Source organism: Phaenicophaeus curvirostris, chromosome 21 (genome assembly GCF_032191515.1).
Source record: "Phaenicophaeus curvirostris isolate KB17595 chromosome 21, BPBGC_Pcur_1.0, whole genome shotgun sequence".
Taxonomy (NCBI): domain Eukaryota; kingdom Metazoa; phylum Chordata; class Aves; order Cuculiformes; family Cuculidae; genus Phaenicophaeus; species Phaenicophaeus curvirostris.
Window position 1 is genome coordinate 1397764 of NC_091412.1, and position 19456 is coordinate 1417219.

Here is a 19456-nt window from a genome sequence, read left to right on the forward strand (position 1 = left end):
AGGCTGAACAACCCCAACTCTCTCAGCCTGGCCTCATACAGGAGGTTCTCCAGCCCTCACATCATCTCCATGGTCTCCTCTGGACTCGCTCCAACAGCTCCACGTCCTCCCTGTGCTGAGGACTCCAGAACTGGACGCAGGGCTCCAGGTGGGTCTCACTGAGGGGAGCAGAGGGGCAGAATCCCCTCCCTCCCTGCTGGTCCCTCTGCTCTGGATGCAGCCCAGGACATGGTTGGTTTCTGGGCTGCGAGCACACATTGATGGTTCCTGTAGAGCTTCTCCTCCCCCAGCACCTCAAGTCCTTCTCTTCAGGGCTGCTCCCAATCCATTCCCTGACCTGGGCAAGATGGAAAGAACTTCATCCCCCTCCTTTCACTTGTCAGCCACTCGCCTGAGGGAAACCGGTGTTGGAAGGGAGTGTGATTTCTATTCTGCACCGTGCTAGCAGCAAAAGAAATAAAGAGGTATCACAAGCAGCAATGTTGTCCTGGTGGGAAATGTTCTGAGCTTGGACGAGAACTGTGAGCTGCAGCCTGCAGGATGAGCACACGGTGGCTCTGCAGTGTTACTGCACGACTCCAAGACGAGAAGGTCCTTCTTGCACAGGGAACCACAGCCTGGAGCTTCAGCCCAGAGATTGCAGCTCAGGCTCCTCAACCATAACCAGCACTCACAGCACGGCAGAGCTAAATACAGCTGGACCATCAGCCCAGGTGATGGAAGCTCCCCTGGGATCTGGGCATACTTTGCAGGTACTGGTAGGTTTTTCTGGTAGCTGTTTTTCCCAAAGTCCAGGTACACAGGCAACACAGAGCACTGGAGCTACCACGTGCACACAGCTTTAAGAGTCTGGTTTTACTAGAAATATCTTCTTCAAGGAACATGAAAACCACATGTGGCCGTGGCACTTGGGGACATGGTTTAGCAGGCATGGCGGGGTTGGGCTGACGGTTGGACTGGATGAGCTGAGAGGGCTTTTCCTACCTTAATGATCCCACGATTGTATTGTTCAGCCGTTCGGTTATAGGCATAATGTCTAAAAAATCTGTACCAGCAATTTATTCAAATCACCAAACTGAAGTCAGCTGAGTTATGCAGTGGTGTAAAAGTAAATATGTGACAAAGTGCTTTTAGGCAAACAATCAGAGGAGAAAGTAACTTCACAGCTGTTGGAACCGTGACATATAAAGGTATTATTATACACAAGTGTCCTTGATACGTCGGTATCCAGAGAAAGCTTTCCTACAGGTCACAGCCTGACATTCCTTTAGTGCTAGTTGTTGAAACTTAGAATCATAGAATCATGGAACTGTCAAGGTTGGAAAAGACCTCTAAGCTCATGCAGTCCAACCATCAGCCCAACCTCACTATCCTGAAGCTCCACATCTACTCATTTTTTAAACATATCCAGGGATGGAGATCCCACCACTGCCCTGGGCAGCCTCTGCCAGGGCTTCACCACTCTTTGGGTAAAGAAATTTTCCCTGCTATCCAATCTGAACCTTCCCTGGCACAACTTGAGGCCATTTCCTCTCATCCTATTGCTTGTTACTTGGAGTCAGGAGAGTCAGAACTTTATTTTTCCCAGTTTATGCACCACCCAGTACACAGTTTTCATGTATGCAAGCCCATAGACTTCTGTACACAAGCCCAAGACCCTCAAATCTCTATCTCCAGACCAGTCCATGTGTTTAGAACTCTGTTGGTCTGGTTTTAGATTGTTCCTATTTACACATCCCACCCTCACTGCAAGAAAAGCAATTGCAGAGAGTTTGGTCTTCAGGGGTGGATCCACATGTCAAGTTCCTCTAGGGAGAATCCAGGCATCTGGAATCCTCTGGAGGACCCTGTTGTCCAGCTGTGGGGGATGACCGGGGGATTTTGATGTTTGAGTGTCTCCAACATTGCCAGATGGCCCTGGAATGGAGAAAGAGGAGGAGGGGTGAGGAGATCCTACATCCCTATGGGGAGGAAAGGGGAGCAGATCATGGAGCAACTGGAGGGACCAAGGGGCATCTGGGGGGTCCTGGGAGTAACTGATGGGTCTGAGGGTGAAATTGTGGGACCTTGGTGGCAACTGGGTCAACTGGCTGTAACTGGGGCCCCCTAAGGGACAGTAGGTGCTCTGGGGAAAGGGAGGAAAGTGGCAGGTTGTCAGGGGCAAGCAGGGAATCTGGGGAACACAAAGCAGCCTGGGATGTTCCTAGGTGCAAGGGAAAGGTCCTGGAATGAGCCAGAGGACAACAGGAGTCCTGGGGGAATAGGAAGCCCTGTAAGTTTTGGGGTCCCAGCAGTCTAGGCCCCTTGAACACCCAAGTCCTCTGAAATTTCTAGGGAATCCTGAGGGACTGAGGGTCCAGGGGGTTGGGGGAGCCGTGCTGGTCTGCAGGGAACCCGCAGGAGCACGGTTTACGGGGTCAGGAGGACTCACGCAAGCAGCAGCACGAGTGCCATGGAGCCCAGCCCCAGCCACAGCCCCAGTCTCAGCCCCAGCCACACGTTGTAGAACCAGGACGTCTTGACGATGGGCCAGCGCAGCACAGCTCTGAACTGAGCCTGCAGCCCCCGCTCTGCCTCCAGGCTTTTCCCGGACACTGTGGGGACCAGGGCACCTCAGGTCATGGGGTCTGGGTGTCCCTGCAGCACCCGCTCCAGCCACAGACCTCACTGCCCCCAAGGACCCAGGCTTCTGGGGGACCCTGCTCCACCCCACATGTCCCACTGCCCCCAGAGGAGCATCAGGAAACCCCTGCTCCACTCCACCTGTCCACCATGGACCCAGGTGTCCTGACACCCTGCTCACACCCCCATGTACCTCCCTCCCATGGATCCAGGTATCTGAGGTCCCACTCCACCTGCCCACCATGGACCTAGGTGTCCTGGCACCCTGCTCAAACCTCCATGCAGCCCCCTCCCATGGACCCAGGTGTCTTGAAACCCTGCTGACACCCCCATGTACCTCCTTCCCATGGACCCAGGTATCTAAGGTCCCACTCCACCTGTCCCCCATGGACCCAGGTGTCCCCCCACTGCTCGCCGTCCCCAGCGCACTCAAGGGGCTGGACGCACCATTGAGGTAGAAGTACTTGCGGGCCACAGGCTCGGAAAGCTTGCCCAGCTGACAGGCAATGGTTCCCGACGTGGGGTCCCGGAGTTTCAGAACAAGAGCTCTCTGCGCCCACCCCTGTAGCTCCTCAAACAGCGTCAGATCCTGCGTGCGTAGCTGGGCCAGAGATAAATAGAAGCATTTAGGCTGGAAAAGAACTGTAAGATCACCAAGTCCGAGCATAAACCTCTCACTGCCAAGTCCACCACTAAACCATGTCCCTAATTGACACATACACGTCTTTTAAATCCCTCTGGGATGGAGATTCCACAACTGCCTTGGGCAGCCTCTGCCAGGGCTTGACAACCCTTTCTGTGAAGCGATGTTTCCTAATAGCCAATCTAAACCTCCCCTGGCACAACTTGAGGCCTTTTCCTCTCGTCCTGTCCCCTATTACTTGGGAGAAGGGACCAGCACGCACTTCACCACAACCTCCTTTCTAGGAGCTGCAGAGAGTGATGAGGTCTCCCCTCAGCCTCCTCTTCTCCAGGCTAAACAGCCCCAGGTCCCTCAGCCCCTCCCAGAACCCCTGGACTCCAGCCCCTTCCCAGCTCCGTTCCCCTTCTCCAGATGCGCTCCAGCCCCTCTATGTCCTTCTTGGAGTGAGGAGCCCAAAACTGAGCCAAGGATTCGAGGTGCAGCCTCACCAGTGCAGCAAACTCACTGCACTGAAGCTCCACATCCAGGTCAGTGACAAAGATATTAAACAGAACTGGCCAACGTCAGCACAGCCTGGTCCACTAGGTGCACAAAGGAGTATCTATGTCCTGCACACGCTCATCATGTCCCCTTGTACCCTTTGCTCATGCATTTGCTTGCACCTCACGTCCCACCTGTGCTCCTCACGCCCTGGGTGTTTGCACACAGGGACTCACAAGCAGAACATACACAAAAGTCACTTCCTTCAGAGGCGTGCACACAAGTGCACACGAATCTACAGCCATAGGATCATCGAATCATTAGGTTGGAAAAGACCTTTGAGATCATCAACTCCAACTGTACCTGTCCACTACTAAATCATAAGCCTAAGCAGGTCACATGAGTGACCTGCCTCCTGCTACCATGCACCCTTCATCCAGTGCACACGCACACGTGTGATGTTTATAGCAGGCACAACTACAGTGTGAGCAGCTCCTGTGTCTCTGGGTAGTCCTCATGACAAGGACACAACTGTCTGCAGGCCTGGCTCCCCACACCCAGTCACAGAATCATCCAGAGGTTTGGGTTGGAAGGGACCTCAAAGCCCATCCAGTCCCACCCCTGCCATGGGCAGGGACACCTCCCACTGGATCAGGGGCTCCAAGCCCCATCCAGCCTGGCCTGGAACCCCTCCAGGGATGGGGCAGCCACCACTGCTCTGGGCAACCTGGGCCAGGGCCTCCTCACCCTCGCAGCAAAACATTTCTCCTTAAGATCTCATCTCAATCTCCCCTCTTGCAGCTCAAAACCCTTCCGCCTCATCCTACCCTTGCCCTCCCTGATCCAGAGCCCCTCCCCAGCTTTCCTGGAGCCCCTTTCAGCACTGGAAGCTGCTCTAAGATCTTCCCGCAGCCTTCTTTTCTCCAGGCTGAACAACCCCAACTCTCTCAGCCTGGCCTCGTACAGGAGGTTCTCCAGCCCTCACATCATCCCCGTGGCCTCCTCTGGACTCACTCCAACAGCTGCATGTCCTTCCTGAGCTGAAGACTCCAGAACTGGCCGCAGGGCTCCAGGTGGGTCTCACCAGAGTGGAGCAGAGGGGCAGAATCTCCTCCCTCCCTGCTGGTCCCTCTGCTTTGGATGCAGCCCAGGACACGGTTGGCTTCTGGGCTGGGAGCAAACGTTGCTAACTCATGTGGAACATTTTCTCCCCCCACACCTCCTCAGGGCTGCTCTGAATCCGTTCTCCACCCAGCCTGTACTTGTGCTTAGGATTGCCCTGACCCCGGTGCAGGACCTTGACTGTCCTCTCACCAATGTCTATGAACACCCTCGTCTGTACTCGCACAACTCACATCGCGGGCAAACATCCAGGTGACGGGCAGGTCCTGGGGGGTGGCGAAGGACACATTGCAGAGCACTGTGATGGTTTCATCCACACGGGCCAACATGTCCTGCACTGGGAGCATCAACAGGGACATGAGCTCACATCTGCTGGTGCACTTAGAGAAATGATTGTACTGCTATGGGACTGCACATAGGAGCATCAAGTGTCCCGAGCTGGAAGGGACTCACAAGGACCATCAAGTCCAACTCCTGTCCCTGCACAGGACACCCCAACATTCACACCGTGGGGTTGAGGGCCTTGGCCAAACCCTTCTGGAATACTGTCAGCCCTGGTGCCGTGACTGCTTCCCTGGGAGCTGTTCCAGGGCTCCACCACCCTCTGGGGGAAGAACCTTCTCCTCATGTCCAACCTAACCCTCCCCTGGCACAGCTCCCTGCCATTCCCTCAGCTCCTCTCCTTGGTCCCCAGAGAGAAGAGCTCAGCGCCTGCTCCTCCTCCTCCCTGTGTGAGGAAGCTGCAGAGCGCGATGAGGTCTCCCCTCAGTCTCCTCTTCTCCAGGCTGAAGAGACCCAGGGACTTCAGCTGCTCCTCACACTCTTCCCCTCCAAACCTTCCCCAGGTCCGTGCCCTCCTCTGGACGCTCTCCAGCAGCTTTAGATCCTTTCTATCCTGTGGTGCCCAAACTACCCCCATGTTCAAGGTGGGGCTGCCCCCGAGCGGAGCAGAGCAGGACGCAGTGGGGACGGGTGCATGTGGACCTGGGCACACTCGCGTGCTCTTGGTGGGTCCAGATGTGAGAAGGGAGGGTTGACCCAGAGCCCTGTGGCTGGAGCTTCTCCCAGCTGGGATGCCCAAGTCCCCCATGGTCCCATACTTGGACAGTCCAGGGGAAACTGGCAGTCGACGTGGCGGCAGGTGGCGCACTGGAAGACACGGGCGGCTGGCTGGTACCCTGGAATGGAGAGACTTAGTGGTCCCAGAGGGATGGGAGATGTCTTAGGGGACGTGGGGTGGCAAACCAGAAGGATGGTCACTCACCACAGGGAGGCACGCAGGCTGGAGCTGGTTGGGAGGAAAGCAGCGTTAGACTGGGGGTCACTGGGGAGCCCCACTCCTGCAACGAGCTGTCAGGGCTCAGACTTTGTCCAGCCCAGATGAGGCTCCTGTGAGTTCCTCTAGGATGGGGGCACCCAGGGTGAGGGTCCTTGGGGTGTAGATGTCTGAGGGAGGGTCTCTGTGACACTCCATTGAGTGGAGGTTCCAGGGACTCCCCAAGGTGGGACGATTGGGTGGGTGTCCCCACTGGCTCCATACCTGCCTCCAGCTGGGTCAGCTTCACAAAAATTGCATCTATGGCTTCCAGCAGAGACGTCTTAGAGGGCCCTGGGGTGTCCCAGATGTCCAGGTGAGACAATGTGCCCTCCCCCCTATCCCCATAAATCCCCCCTGTGTCCCAAAATTCCTGACCTCGGTCCCATATCCCAGAGTCCCATATGTCCCCCAAGCCCCCCTTGAAGCCCCCCCAGCAGCTGTATATCTTGAAGAACATAAACCCTCAGGATTCCCCCAACACCCCCTTTCCCCCCAGACCCCACGTATCCTGTATTTCACCACATCCCCTCATTCAAGGCTTCCATATCCCATCCCGCATGCCCGATGTCCTGGCCCTACCCCTCAAACATCTCGTGTCCCCTGCTCACTGGATTGGTGCTGCGTGTCCAGAAAATGCCGAGCATCCAGGATTATCTTCCGAAGTGCCTCGTGCTGCCCTGACGCTGAGACCAGGACAACCACATTGGGACCAGTAAAGGGTTGGAGGGTGAGGGATAGGAGAGTCCAGTAAGGGCTGGAGGTTTCTAAGGTGTCCTGGAGTCTTGATCAGGGTTTAGGGCTATTGAGAAGGTTTAAGAATCCCTGGGGATTCCTGCGGTCCTAGGTAGGGCCAGGGCAGCCCAGGGAGTCTCCAGTGTGTCTTGCTCATGGTTGGGTGATTCTTGGGGTCCCAGATAGGGCTGGGGTTTCCAGAGGTCCCTGGGGTCCAAGCAAGGGCTGGGGAGGCCTTGGTGTGGTTGGGAGTCTCTAGGTTGCTTGTTTTGGGGGCCCTGTTTCAAGGGGTTCCCACCCACTCAAGATCCTGGCGAGTGTCAGTGTGAGGGCCCTGGATGCAGTGGGAACCCCAGAGGGTTCTAGGCTCCTATTGAGGGTGAGGTTCCCCTCTGGGCTGGAAATCTCTGGTGGGATGGAGGTGCGAGTCAGGAAGGGGGTGCTTGGGCAGGGTCCCTGTTGGGTTAGGTGTCCCTAGAGGCCCATGACGCACCTACAGTGACAGCGTTGAGTGGCTCAAGAGTCAGGGTAATGTCCTTAAGGCAGCGCTGAAACCGGGGGTCTTCGGCAGGGGCCCCAGTGTTGGCATGGCAGACCTGTGCCCACGAAATGTGCCCCCCAAAGCAGGACAGGCAGAGCTGCACCCCAGGGACACAGGACGCCAGGACCACCCAGTGCCACAGGCAAGGTCCCCCTGCCAGGATGCTTGTGGTGCCAGGGAGCCGGGGGGCCAGACCCAGCATCAGAGCCACCCACCACCATCCCATGGCCCCAAAGCATTGTACCCAGATGGTTGGGTCCCCGGGGACAGCAGGGTTCCTAGGATACGGCAGGTTCCTAGGTGACACCAAGGCACCCGTGTCCCTAGGGAACAGTGGGGTTCCTAGGCAGGTCCCACGAGCTTGGGTCCCCTCCTGAAAAGACTGGGGATACCCAGATATCTAGGTGCCCTGGGGTGTCTGTGAGAGTTTCTTGGGGCAGAGGGACACTGGGACAGCCAATAGGAGCCAATTTGAGCAACGAAGCTGCTGAAGGGGCTGTTGAATAGGCCTTATGAGGAGCGGCTGAGAGAGCTGGGGGTGTTTAGCCTGGAGAAGAGGAGGCTGAGGGGAGACCTCATTGCTCTCTACAAATACCTGAAAGGAGGTTGTGGAGAGGAGGGAGCTGGGCTCTTCTCCCAAGGGACAGGGGACAGGACGAGAGGGAATGGCCTCAAGCTCTGCCAGGGGAGGTTCAGGCTGGACATCAGGAAAAACTTTTTCACAGAAAGGGTCATTGGGCACTGGCAGAGGCTGCCCAGGGAGGGGGTTGAGTCCCCTTCCCTTGGAGGGGTTTAAGGCACGGGTGGACGAGGTGCTGAGGGACGTGGTTTAGTGACTGATGGGAATGGTTGGACTTGATGATCCTGTGGTTCTTTTCCAACCTGGTGATTCTATGATTCTAACAGTTCTCACAGGAGATGCTGATGAGGCCTGGGTGTTGCCTGAGGAACTGTGGCCACCTTGATACCTCTGTGAACCGCGTGTGCAGACAGAGCCTGATGCAGCAGCCACGGGCGGCTGTTGGCGTGGCAGTTGGTGTTGAAGGACATCACCACCCCACCAGCTCAAAAGGCGAGTCTGATTGGTGGTCATCACCATCTCAGAATAAGCTTAGATACGGTATCCACCCAGCAGAAAGCCATGTCCTCTGGATAAGGCAACCCAGAGAGAGGGCCCATGAAAATGTGCAGCCATCCAGAGCCTCTCGATGGTGAGGAACAGCGATTGCGTGAGGTGTGACCAGGGGAAGGAGCCGCTAAGCCTGGTGGCAGAGCTACAAGAGGAGGGAGAAAGGTTTAGGAGTATCATATAATCATAAAATCATGGAACAGTTTGGGTTGGAAGGGACCTCAAAGCTTACCCAGTTCCAACCCCGGCCATGGGCAGGGACACCTCCCACTGGATCAGGGTGCTCAACGCCCCATCCAACCTGGCCTTGAGTCAGGGAGTCTGAGAAAGAGGCAGACTGGTGGAGCCCTGCTGAGAGAGAAACAGGAACAGCCACCAGAAAATAAACCAAGATCAAGGGGATCCTGTACCCTCCCCCATGCTGGTGGGGGATCCCCCACAGCTCCAGGTCTGAGTGCTCCCCGGCTCCTACAGGGATGAGGAAAACAAGATGTCCACAGACCATTAGCAGCGTCACAACTCTTGTGACACTGGGCGGTGACTGTGCCAGGTGGGACAGGAGGAGTCGGAGGAGAAGGGATGAGTGCTGGTGGCCCTGGTGCCCACAGCCCCAGTGAGGAGACAGTGCCTGCATCTCCCCCTTTGGGCAGGGATGGAGGTTCCGTGGGATGCAGATCCAGGGAACACGCTGCCAACTCAGGCCCAGCTACCATCTGAGGAGCAGGGAGGAGGTGGGCTCAGCACCCCAGGCAGTGGGTCCTGTTGCTGTCCCAGGCCCTGGAGGTCTCTGCTCTGCCTCTCTTTGGCTGCCACAGATTCTCCCAACACTGCTCTACTGTGGCAGAAGATGTCAACTCCTGGGAGTGCGGCAACGGCAGCAACACAGACATCGGTGAGTGGTGGAGCTGTGGGGACAGGGTGCCCAGTGCCACATGGCCACCTCAGCCACCAGGACCCGGGGAATGGAATGGGTTGCCCAGGGTGGTGGTGGAGTCCCTATCCCTGGAGGAGTTTAAAAGCCAGGCAGATGAGGTGCTTGGCGTCTGGTTCAGTAATGAGCAGGTGCAGCTGGACTCGATGATCTCAAAGGTCTTTTCCAATCAAACGATTCTATGACTGGTGTGGGGCTGTGACTGGTGTGGGAGAGAGGGTGGCACAGGCTCGGTGTCCTCATCATCTCCCTGCTCCTTGCAGTGCCCCCATTGCAGCCAGTGCAGAGACCCTCATGCAGAACCCTGTCTCCTGGCACTTCAGCTGAAGAAGAAGCCAAGATCCTCAAACGACACCCCAACACCGAACTGCCCCCTAGCCCATATCCAACAAACCTGCAGAGCCTCCTTCATAAAAGTTTATTCTTATATTTTCCCTTTACTTAACAATAAATATTTTGTTTCACTTAAATAATTTAAATAGAAGACATTTTCCCATTGAAGAAGGCTGGAGTTCAAGTACTTGGGGCTGGAAGCCAAGCCTGCTGAGGGCAGCACCACGGGCATCATGGTTGGCAGCAGGGAAGGGTCAGTTCTTCATGGTCTGGAAGTGCTTCAGATGCGCCTGCACCCAGGCTGCCTGGGGGTCCACGCACAGCTCCTTCTTCTTCTTGGTGACCAGGCTGCCAAAAGAAAACCCACATTGGGGTGCTCAGCCAGGGCAGAGGGGTTCAGCACCCCCCGGTGTCCCCAGCTGTGTCCCCGTCTCCCTCCCGGCCCTGGCCATCGCGCCCAGACGCCCCAGCAGCATCGGGTACTCACACCACGCCTGGCTGGGAGCAGCTGCTGCTGGTGATGTAGACAGAGGCGATGAGGCTCCGCGGGATGGGTTGTTGCCGGTAGGTGAAGCAGCAGGTGCTGGGGACGCCATCTGTGAGGACAGAGGGACAACCGGTCAGCCCAGGTGAGACCCCACACTACAGCACAGGCTCCGTTCCTGACGGTGCTTGGGGTTCCCCAGGGATTTGCCACCTCCCGTCCCCGCTCTTGTGTCATATTCCCTGGTGGTGACCCCAACCCCCACAGAGTCATAGAATCAGTAAGACTGAAAAAGACCTCTAAGATCATCCAGTCCAACCACCACTACAACCTCACATGCCTACTAAACCACGTCCTGAAGCACCACATCTACACAGGTTTTGAACATCTCCAGGGATGGAGACTCCACCACTGCCCTGGGCAGCCTCTTCTGGTGCTTGATAACCCTTTCGGTGAAGACTTTCTTCCTGATATCCAATCTAAACCTCTCCTGGCACAACCTGAAGCCATTTCTTCTCATCCTATCCCTTGTTTCTTGGGAGACAGACTCATAGGATCACCATTCTCTATCAATTCTGAGTCCCCACACGATGGTCTCCTCCTCCCAGCCACCAGGGTCCTGCCGGCAGGGATGGGGCTCTCTGGCTGCCGCGGCAGCTCCCAAGGAGCGATGGCAAAGCCAGCCCTGGGGAGGACACAGCATCCCAAACTCACCAAGATGGGCCTCTGACGGGGAGCAGATGGCCACGAGGAGGAAAGCGACCAGGCTGGCTGTGAGGATCTTCATGGTGCTGCGAGGGCCGAGGGATGCACAAGCGGGGTTGGAGCTGGGTAGGCTGCAAAGCTCTCCTCTGCACGATGCTGGGTCCCTGGGGCAGCGCCCTCATTTTATCCCTGGCCACTGGGCGGGCACAGGGTTTCAACGAAAGGAAATGAGCGCATCATACCAGGGAAATCGTGTCTGGATCACCCAGTTTTGCTGAGCTGGAGAAGGCAAGGAAACCACAGAAGAGGAAGCGCCGGCCACGGGGCTGCGACTTTCAGATTCTATTTGGGTGTCCATCAGGGACCAGACAGAGCCCAAACCCCACAGCACCAACCCTGCTACCAATGCTGCAAGGACACCATGAGCCATGAGCCAGGCTGGGGCTGCAACCTTCATGGCCCAGACCCTGGTGGAAATCCCAAGCAGGCAGCCATGAAGCAACACCTGCAAGTTCATAGTAGCATAGAATCACCAGGTTGGAAGAGACTCACTGGATCATCGAGTCCAGCCATTCCCATCAATCACTAACCCATGTCCCTCAGCGCCTCGTCCACTCGTCCCTTAAACCCCTCCAGGGAAGGTGACTCAACCCCCTCCCTGGGCAGCCTCTGCCAGTGCCCAGTGACCCTTTCCATGAAAAATGTTTTCCTAATGTCCAGCCTGAACCTCCCCTGGTGCAACTTGAGGCCATTCCCTCTCATCCTGTCCCCTGTCACTTGGGAGAAGAGCCCAGCTCCCTCCTCTCCACAACCTCCTTTCAGGTAGTTGTAGAGAGCAATGAGGTCTCCCCTCAGCCTCCTCTTCTCCAGGCTAAACACCCCCAGCTCTCTCAGCTGTTCTTTGTAAGGCCTGTTCTCCAGCCCCTTGCCCAGCTTCGTTGCTCTTCTCTGGACTCGCTCCAGAGCCTCAACATCCTTCTTGTGGTGAGGGGCCCAGAACTGAACACAGGATTCGAGGAGCGGTCTCACCAGTGCCGAGTCCAGAGGGAGAAGAACCTCCCTGGACCTGCTGGCCATGCTGTTTCTGATCCAAGCCAAGATGCCATTGGCCTTCTTGGCCACCTGGGCCACTGCTGGCTCATGTTCAGTCACTGTCAACCAACACCCCCAGGTCCCTCTCATCCAGGCAGCTTTCCAGCCAGACTTCTCCTAGTCTGTAGCTGCACAGGGTTGTTGTGCATAGAAGCACAGAGTGGTTTGGTTTGGACGGGATCTCAAAGCCCATCCAGTCCCACCCCTGCCATGGGCAGGGACACCTCCCACTGGATCAGGGGCTCCAAGCCCCATCCAACCTGGCCTTGAACACCTCCAGGGATGGGGCAGCCACCACTGCTCTGGGCAGCCTGGACCAGCGTCTCCCCACCCTCAATGGGTGCCCTCAATCCCACTGTCCACGTCTGTGACAGAGATGTTAAATAGCACTGGTCCCAGTACCGACCCCTGTAGAGTGCAACTTGTCACCAGCCTCCACTTAGACATTGAGCTGTTGACCACAACTCTTTAAGTGCCACCATCCAGCCAACTCCTTATCCACCAAGGAATAAGAATGTGGTGCAGGACAATGTTCCAGGTGGGGCTTTCTGCAAGAACCCCCACAGCTTTCCTGTGTCAGGGGCTGTGGAGCTGCTCAGTGGATGGACAGCCTGGCCCAACTCAGGTGCCGGGGCACGGACAACCAAACCTCTGCCCATACTGCTGGCAGAAAACCACAGACAGTAGTTAAATCCCATCCCATCTCCAGTTTTCGTAATTTTCTCTTAATCCCTGACCTCTTCTCAAACCAGTACGAGCTCGGAGAGGTGCATCCTTCAGTCAGGGACTTGTTGGCAGGGGAAGGTTTGCTGGTACAAAGGCATTGGAGCAGCTGTGAGGCTTATCCTGTGCTTGAACGAGGAGCATCACCTCTGCCATGTGGTGGGGTGGGAAGACAGGCACTGCCAGTGCTCAGCCTGAGTGCTCATCTCATTCTATTTCAACTCTCTCTACTGGTTTAGCCCCAATAAAGCAAGTCCACCAAGCAAGTCCAGGCATGAAGGGTAGGAGCTAGAGGGAAGAGAGGATTCTGCTGGTGCCCAACGAGTTCAGCTCATTGCAGCCTTGCAGAGGAAGCCTCAAGGAGATCATAGAATGCCTGAAAAGGGGTGGCATTTGCAATCCCAGAGGGTAATTCCCAAGTGCTGACCCAGAAAGACTGAGCTGTTAAACTTGTTCCTTCCTCCTTTTTTTCCTTTTTCCATCCTCGCCCTGATGCTGCTCTGGTGCCACTTCAGGGTTCCTGCCCAGCTCCCAGACAAACCCTCGGCCTCCCACTGCTGCCCTCCTGACCCTTGCTCAGGAATGACTAATCCCTGCCACCCTGATTCAGGGAAAAGCCCAACTCACCGAGGTGCTGAGTAACGGCTGTGCCCGTCCTCCCACCCCAGCATGGCAGGGGTAACGCTCCCCGTTCAAGCACAGGATAAACCTCACAGCCGCTGCGATGCCTTTGTACCAGCAAAACGTGCCCTGCCAACAGGTCCCTGTCTGAAGGATGAATCTCTCCAAGCTTGTACTTGTCTGAGGGGAGGTCTGGGATTAGGAGAAAAGGCTGTGATTGTGATTTTGGGAAAATATAGGACCAAGGTGAGAATGGGTGTAAATCACGGATTCATACGAGGGTTTGGGTTGGAAGGGACCTGAAAGCCCATCCAGTCCCACCCCTGCCATGGGCAGGGACACCTCCCACTGCATCAGGGGCTCCAAGCCCCATCCAACCTAGTCTTGAACCCTTCCAGGGATGGGGCAGCTACCACTGCTCTGGGCAACCTGGGCCAGGGCCTCCCCACCCTCACAGCAAAACATTCCTCCCCAAGATCTCATCTCAATTTCCTTGCTTGCAGCTCAAAACTCTTCCAGTTGTCCTATCCCTGCACTCACCAACCCAGAGCCCCTCCCCAGCTTTCCTGGAGCCCCTTTCAGCCCTAGAAGCTGCTCTAAGGTCTCCCCACAGCCTTCACTTCTCCAGGCTCAACAACCCCAACTCTCTCAGCCTGGCCTCCCACGGGAGGTTCTCCAGCCCTCAGATCATCTCCATGGCCTCCTCTGGACTCCATGTCCTCCCTGTGCTGAGGACTCCAGAACTGGACCCAGGGCTCCAGGTGGGTCTCACAGAGCGGAGCAGAGGGGCAGAATCCCCTCCCTCCCTGCTGGTCCCTCTGCTCTGGATGCAGCCCAGGACATGGTTGGTTTCTGGGCTGTGATCACACTTTGCTGGCTCCCGTTGATCTTCTCATCCCCCAGCTCCCCATGTCCTTTTCAGGGCTGCTGTCAGTCCAAATCATCTCACTGGAGACCTTCTGAGGAGATAGATAGCACTGGTCTGGCCTCAGGTCTTCACCTCTTTTCCAACTGCCTGTGTTTCAGTTATTTCTGTTTAAGTCACTCTGTGCCTGGGGATGCAACTCAATAAATAGGAGTCATTGATGTCCCATCCCTGGAGGGGTTCAAGGCCAGGTTGGATGGGGCTTGGAGCCCCTGATCCAGTGGGAGGTGTCCCTGCCCATGGCAGGGGTGGGACTGGATGGGCTTTGATGTCGCTTCCAACCCAAACCATTCTATGATCCCACACTCAGCAATTATTAGAAGCTGAGATCATCACAATGACAAGAAGTGTGATGATCTTTAGGCATTGGCTTCAGCAGTAACCAGAGGAAAGATTCTCATCCGGTCGGAACCCGAGCAAATCTCACAATTGCAAAGATTATTTTGCATGGAAATGGTGAAAATATTTCCTCTTTGCTTCAGAAGTGGTTGGCTGAGCTTTCAGTTCTCCATTGACACGAGAGCCGGATGGGACTTCTTACTGGACGCTGATGAAATACTTTCCATTCTAACTGGAATCGAGGATATTTCAACAAGTTACACGAAATTGCAGCTCAGCAAAATTAGAATTTGGTGTTTAAGTCTGTATAAGGAATTAAGTATAAGGAACTGATGTGAATGGAGAATGAAGAAATCACTTACAGTTTTATTTCTCCTGTGATGGAAGACCTCTGCAAGCAGATGACTTTCTAATCTAATGGAGAAACACAAGAGGAATTCAAGGAAGCAGAGGGAGAAGGGGGAGGAAACCAAGAGACCAGAAAAGCCAACTTAACAAATACAAATTTGAAAAATAGAAGGAAGTAAAAGTCCATTAGTTTGGAAGGGGAAGAAGTAGCCAGGGATTCCACCTCTTTGGGGCTTGGCTTTGCATAAACAAAACGAAGTTATGGTCAAGTATTCAACACAATCAAAATGTAATTCCCTGAGAAAAAGGAAAAGAGAATAAATAGGAAGGAGGAGGTAGATGTGGCAGGTATGGGCAGGGAAAACGTCCCCAGAGTCTCCTCTAATGTCCTTCCCAGCCAGGCTGAGGCCAGCTCTGAATCCCTGGTGATCAGCAGGACAAACCCACATGGAGTGGGAGAGGCAAAATGAAGCCAGCGATAAGCAAACATGGCACCAGTCTTGCATTAACAGATGCTTTTGGCACTGCCTTGCGTGTGTTTCCTCAAGAAAAGGAGGGAATTCAAGTCTAAAACCCAGATTATCTCCAGGGATTGTGAGCACGGTGAAAAGAGCAGAGGGGCCATCATCACTGACGTGGCAAGGTCGGGGGGACAAGTCAAGGCAACACACGATGAACTGCACTGAGAGAGCAGCCAGGAACAGGGACGGTGTGGGGTGAGAGCAGAATCCAGATCTGCTCAGCAAAGGGGTGGATGAGGAGGACCTTGTCCCATAGGGGCTCACAATTCTAGAGAGAAATGATAGGAGAAAAGCAAGAAAAGAGCAAGAAGAAAGTCCCATGTCGTGATAGGGCAGCCAACCTGGTGTCATGGGATTCATTTAGACAACAAGAGAAGATGAGGGATGATCTTGGTCATTGAAGGAAGACACTACTTGTCCCCAAGCCCTCTAAAGAAATCATGGAATGGTTTGCATTAGGCTGGACCTCAAAGCCCACCCAGTTCTACCTCCCACTGGATCAGAGGCTCCAAGCCCCATCCAGCCTGGCCTTGAACCCCTCCAGGGATGGGGCAGCCACCACTGCTCTGGGCAACCTGGGCCAGGGCCTCCCCACCCTCACAGAGAAACATTTCTGCCTAAGATCTCACCTCAATCTCCCCTCTTGCAGCTCAAAACCATTTCCCCTCATCCTCTCCCTGCCCTCCCTGATCCAGAGCCCCTCCCCAGCTTTCCTGGAGCCCCTTTCAGCACTGGAAGCTGCTCTAAGGTCTCCCTGCAGCCTTCTCTTCTCCAGGCTGAACAACCCCAACTCTCTCAGCCTGGCCTCGTACAGGAGATGCTCCAGCCCTTGGATCATCTCCGTGGCCTCCTCTGGCCTCGCTCCAACAGCTCCATGTCCTCCCTGTGCTGAGGACTCCAGAACTGGACACAGGGCTCCAGGTGGGGTCTCCCCAGAAGTCAAAGACAACTTCAGGAAACCCTTCCCTGCACTGGAGAGCTCACCCTGAGGACAGATCCCTGCTAGTGGGTGTTTCTGCCTTGGAGCAGAGGGATGCTCCCTGCAGCTCTTTCAGGAGACGCTGTCAAACACGTGGGGCCCTGCGCTTCACAGCATTAATGGTTTCACAGCAGCCCTTCTGCCTTCTGCGTGCACGACCATAAGCCAGAAGGAAACCACAGGCAGAACCGAAGGAAAGAAAGTGCCAACCCCACAATTGCCTGCAAGTGTAGAGAAAACCACCCGGCGTTACGCAAGATCCGTCTGGGAAGTGACACTTGTCATTGAGAAAAATTATGCAAAGGGGTCCCGTGCACAGAGGTTACAAGGAAAGCGCAGAGCAGGCAGCAGCCTCACCCTGCAAGGAGCTGTCACTCGCTCTGCTATTTATGGTTTTATGGGAGCAACTCAGCATCCAAAGTGGAATTCCTACACCAGTTCCCACTGAGACCTTTTCGATTCCAACTTCCCGATGCTCCGTTGCCTCAGAGCATCCCGTGCTGTGCCCTGCACAGACCCCCCAGCCCAGGACAGGGATTTTCCTATGGTCCTAGATCAAAGACTGTAGTGTCTTACAGCTCTTCTGTGCCATTTGGCTGAGTCAGTGGCTCTCAGCTAGTGCCACTGTAGAGATCTGCGCCTCCCCACGTGAACACATCCCTGGGACTTTAAAAAGAATTTTTCTGCCTGAAAAAAAAAGTGGTTTCAGTGTTGAGTTTGTAGACAGCAACCATCATTGACTCCTGCAGCCAGATGGCAGATTGCATAAGCCCCATTGCCCAGCAAACAGGCTAAAAATAAAAACCTACCTAAACTCACATAGCCTGGGCTATCTCCTAGCAATCACTTCTGCCTTTCTTCTCCACCTTTGGCCCTTTAGGAGAACATCTCACAGGGAGTTTCACATGTTCATTATGCCTTGTGTCAAAGCATTTCTCTCTAGTGCATCGTTGCTTTAAAAGGTTTTAACCACATAGGACCAGATAGATGGGGCTTGGAGCCCCTGATCCAGTGGGAGGTGTCCCTGCCCATGGCAGGGGTGGGACTGGATGGGCTTTGAGGTCCCTTCCCACCCAAACCATTCTGTGATTCTATGCTGGTTGAGCACTAGGGCTGGTATCCATTTGAATGGTGGCTGCTTGGATCAGAAACCTGCATGAGAAACTTGCTGCTTTCATGCAGAAATCTGAATTTTCTAGCTGCATGTCCTTACACCAGCAGTGCCTCCTACACCTCTTCACCTCTGGGTGTTGACTCTGATGCATTCACACAGATTAGTCCCTTGTTTTCCTAACCCCTCAAAACAAGCTCCTTGCATTTGAGTCGTGTTGTGCAACACCAGGGTCTCGTCACAGTCTTGTGATTTGTAGCATGGGTCTTTCCCTGCCCCAGATATCTCCGGCTGACAGCCTCCTAAACCGGAACAGCTGCTGCAGTTGTCCCTTGTCCCCAAGAGCGTGATCGTACAGTCAGTACTGCTGAATTAAATGCCTTCTTCATTAGTCTAGTCCTCAAGGTCATTATAATCGTTCTGGGTGATAGCCTGTCCTCTTCTGGATCAATGATATCGTCTCATTTTTGCCTCATCAGCAAATTTCCTTTGCGTTCTCCTGCTTTTTTGTGTCATGATCACAGAATCACTATAGAATGATAGAATCATAGAATGGGTTTTGTTGGAAGGGATCTTAAAGCCCATCCAGTCCCACCCCTGCCATGGGCAGGGACACCTCCCACTGGATCAGGGGCTCCAAGCCCCATCCAACTTGGCCTTGAGCCCCTCCAGGGATGGGGCAGCCACCACTGCTCTGGGCAGCCTGGGCCAGGGCCTCCCCACCATGCCCGAGAAGCCAGCTGGATTAGAGGTGCGATCTGTCTATGGAATTTGAACTGGTTTCTCTTCCCAAGGGCCTACGCAAAGGCAGCAAAGAAGCAGCCAAGAGCCCTGTTTTTAAACATGTCATTAACCTCAATGCTGGTTTGGAATTGAATGTTCTACAAGGCTGGATAAACGCCGCCCGGGCACGTGGACGACAGCTGCCTGCCCCCTCGTTCCCAGGACAAACGCCAGATTCACTCGTTTCCCTCCAGGTCTGGAGGTGGTTTCATTGGTTGTGGGTTTGGGATCTGTGATGAACTGCTTCACTCTGAAACTCTTCTGTCTTGCTCAGCAAAACCACTCAGCCTGGAATCACTGAGGAACAGCATTTCTTACACATTTATTCCAGAGAATCCTTTTGGGACACTCTCTTCTGCTACAGCTCCTCTGCCGTGAAGGAGCAGGGCTGAGGCAGAGTCTCTTGGGGCTGTCCTGTGCAGGGACAGGAGATGGACTTGATGATCCTTGTGGGTCCCTTCCAATTCAGGACATTCTGTGATTCCTTGCTGCTTCTGCTCCTCGAGAGTGAATTTAGCTTGGCAGTTGCAGCCTTTTACTCTTCCTGTTGCCTGTATTTACCCTTCCCAGCTCGCTGTCCTCGCTGTCACATCCCCAGGAGCACCGTCACCTTTCCTGCACCACCTAAGCTCAACAAATCTCTTTTGGAATCATCAGGACTTTCTACTCCTCTCTTTTCAGTTTCCTCCACGTAGTGGGCTCTGATCTCTTCCTGTGAGTCCATCACGGCTTCTCTGCTGAGTCAAAAGATTTTTATAGCAATGGTTTGATGTCCAGGCTTATTCTATCGACTTCCTTTTTCTCCGGAATCTCCCTTTCGAATTCACTGGCACAAGGCTATCTCTGGGGTCAGCTGGTGCCCCTTTCCCCTTGCTGCTTCCAACCACAGGATGAAGGAATGAATCATGCTCTAGGCAGAATTATTTAATGACCCCTCCAGGTCTCTCACTTCTACCCCACCCACCCGCACAGCC

At 54.7% G+C, this 19456-nt stretch overlaps 2 protein-coding genes across 2 annotated transcripts; both read right to left on the reverse strand.

Moving 5' to 3' along the window:
* Positions 1-2106: 2106 nt before the first annotated feature.
* On the reverse strand, positions 2107-7684 carry SPACA6 (sperm acrosome associated 6). The gene is made up of 9 exons (XM_069874351.1): positions 7411-7684; positions 6794-6868; positions 6408-6476; positions 6132-6155; positions 5968-6045; positions 5101-5204; positions 3070-3223; positions 2432-2594; positions 2107-2125 (listed from the first exon to the last, which is right to left on the reverse strand). Exons 1-9 carry the CDS (start codon positions 7682-7684, stop codon positions 2107-2109), a joined length of 960 nt encoding a protein of 319 aa, XP_069730452.1.
* A 2237-nt stretch (positions 7685-9921) lies between these two features.
* Positions 9922-11219, reverse strand: LOC138729534 (C-C motif chemokine 3-like). Its single transcript, XM_069873832.1, has 3 exons — positions 11050-11219; positions 10339-10447; positions 9922-10199 (listed from the first exon to the last, which is right to left on the reverse strand). Exons 1-3 carry the CDS (start codon positions 11120-11122, stop codon positions 10106-10108), a joined length of 276 nt encoding a protein of 91 aa, XP_069729933.1. The 5' UTR covers positions 11123-11219; the 3' UTR covers positions 9922-10105.
* Positions 11220-19456: the final 8237 nt, after the last annotated feature.

Bases quoted from the DNA above. Each gene is read 5' to 3' on its own strand.
- SPACA6 (XM_069874351.1), bottom strand. From the start codon at position 7,684: ATGGGATGGTGGTGGGTGGCTCTGATGCTGGGTCTGGCCCCCCGGCTC. The intron at 6,869-7,410 runs GTGCGTCATGGG...TCCTGGTCTCAG, and splicing joins ACTCAACGCTGTCACTGTAG to CGTCAGGGCAGCACGAGGCA. The intron at 6,156-6,407 runs GTATGGAGCCAG...CCTCCCAACCAG, and splicing joins GCTGACCCAGCTGGAGGCAG to CTCCAGCCTGCGTGCCTCCC.
- LOC138729534 (XM_069873832.1), bottom strand. From the start codon at position 11,122: ATGAAGATCCTCACAGCCAGCCTGGTCGCTTTCCTCCTCGTGGCCATC. The intron at 10,448-11,049 runs GTGAGTTTGGGA...CTGTCCTCACAG, and splicing joins CCCGTCAGAGGCCCATCTTG to ATGGCGTCCCCAGCACCTGC. The intron at 10,200-10,338 runs GTGAGTACCCGA...TTCTTTTGGCAG, and splicing joins TGCTCCCAGCCAGGCGTGGT to CCTGGTCACCAAGAAGAAGA.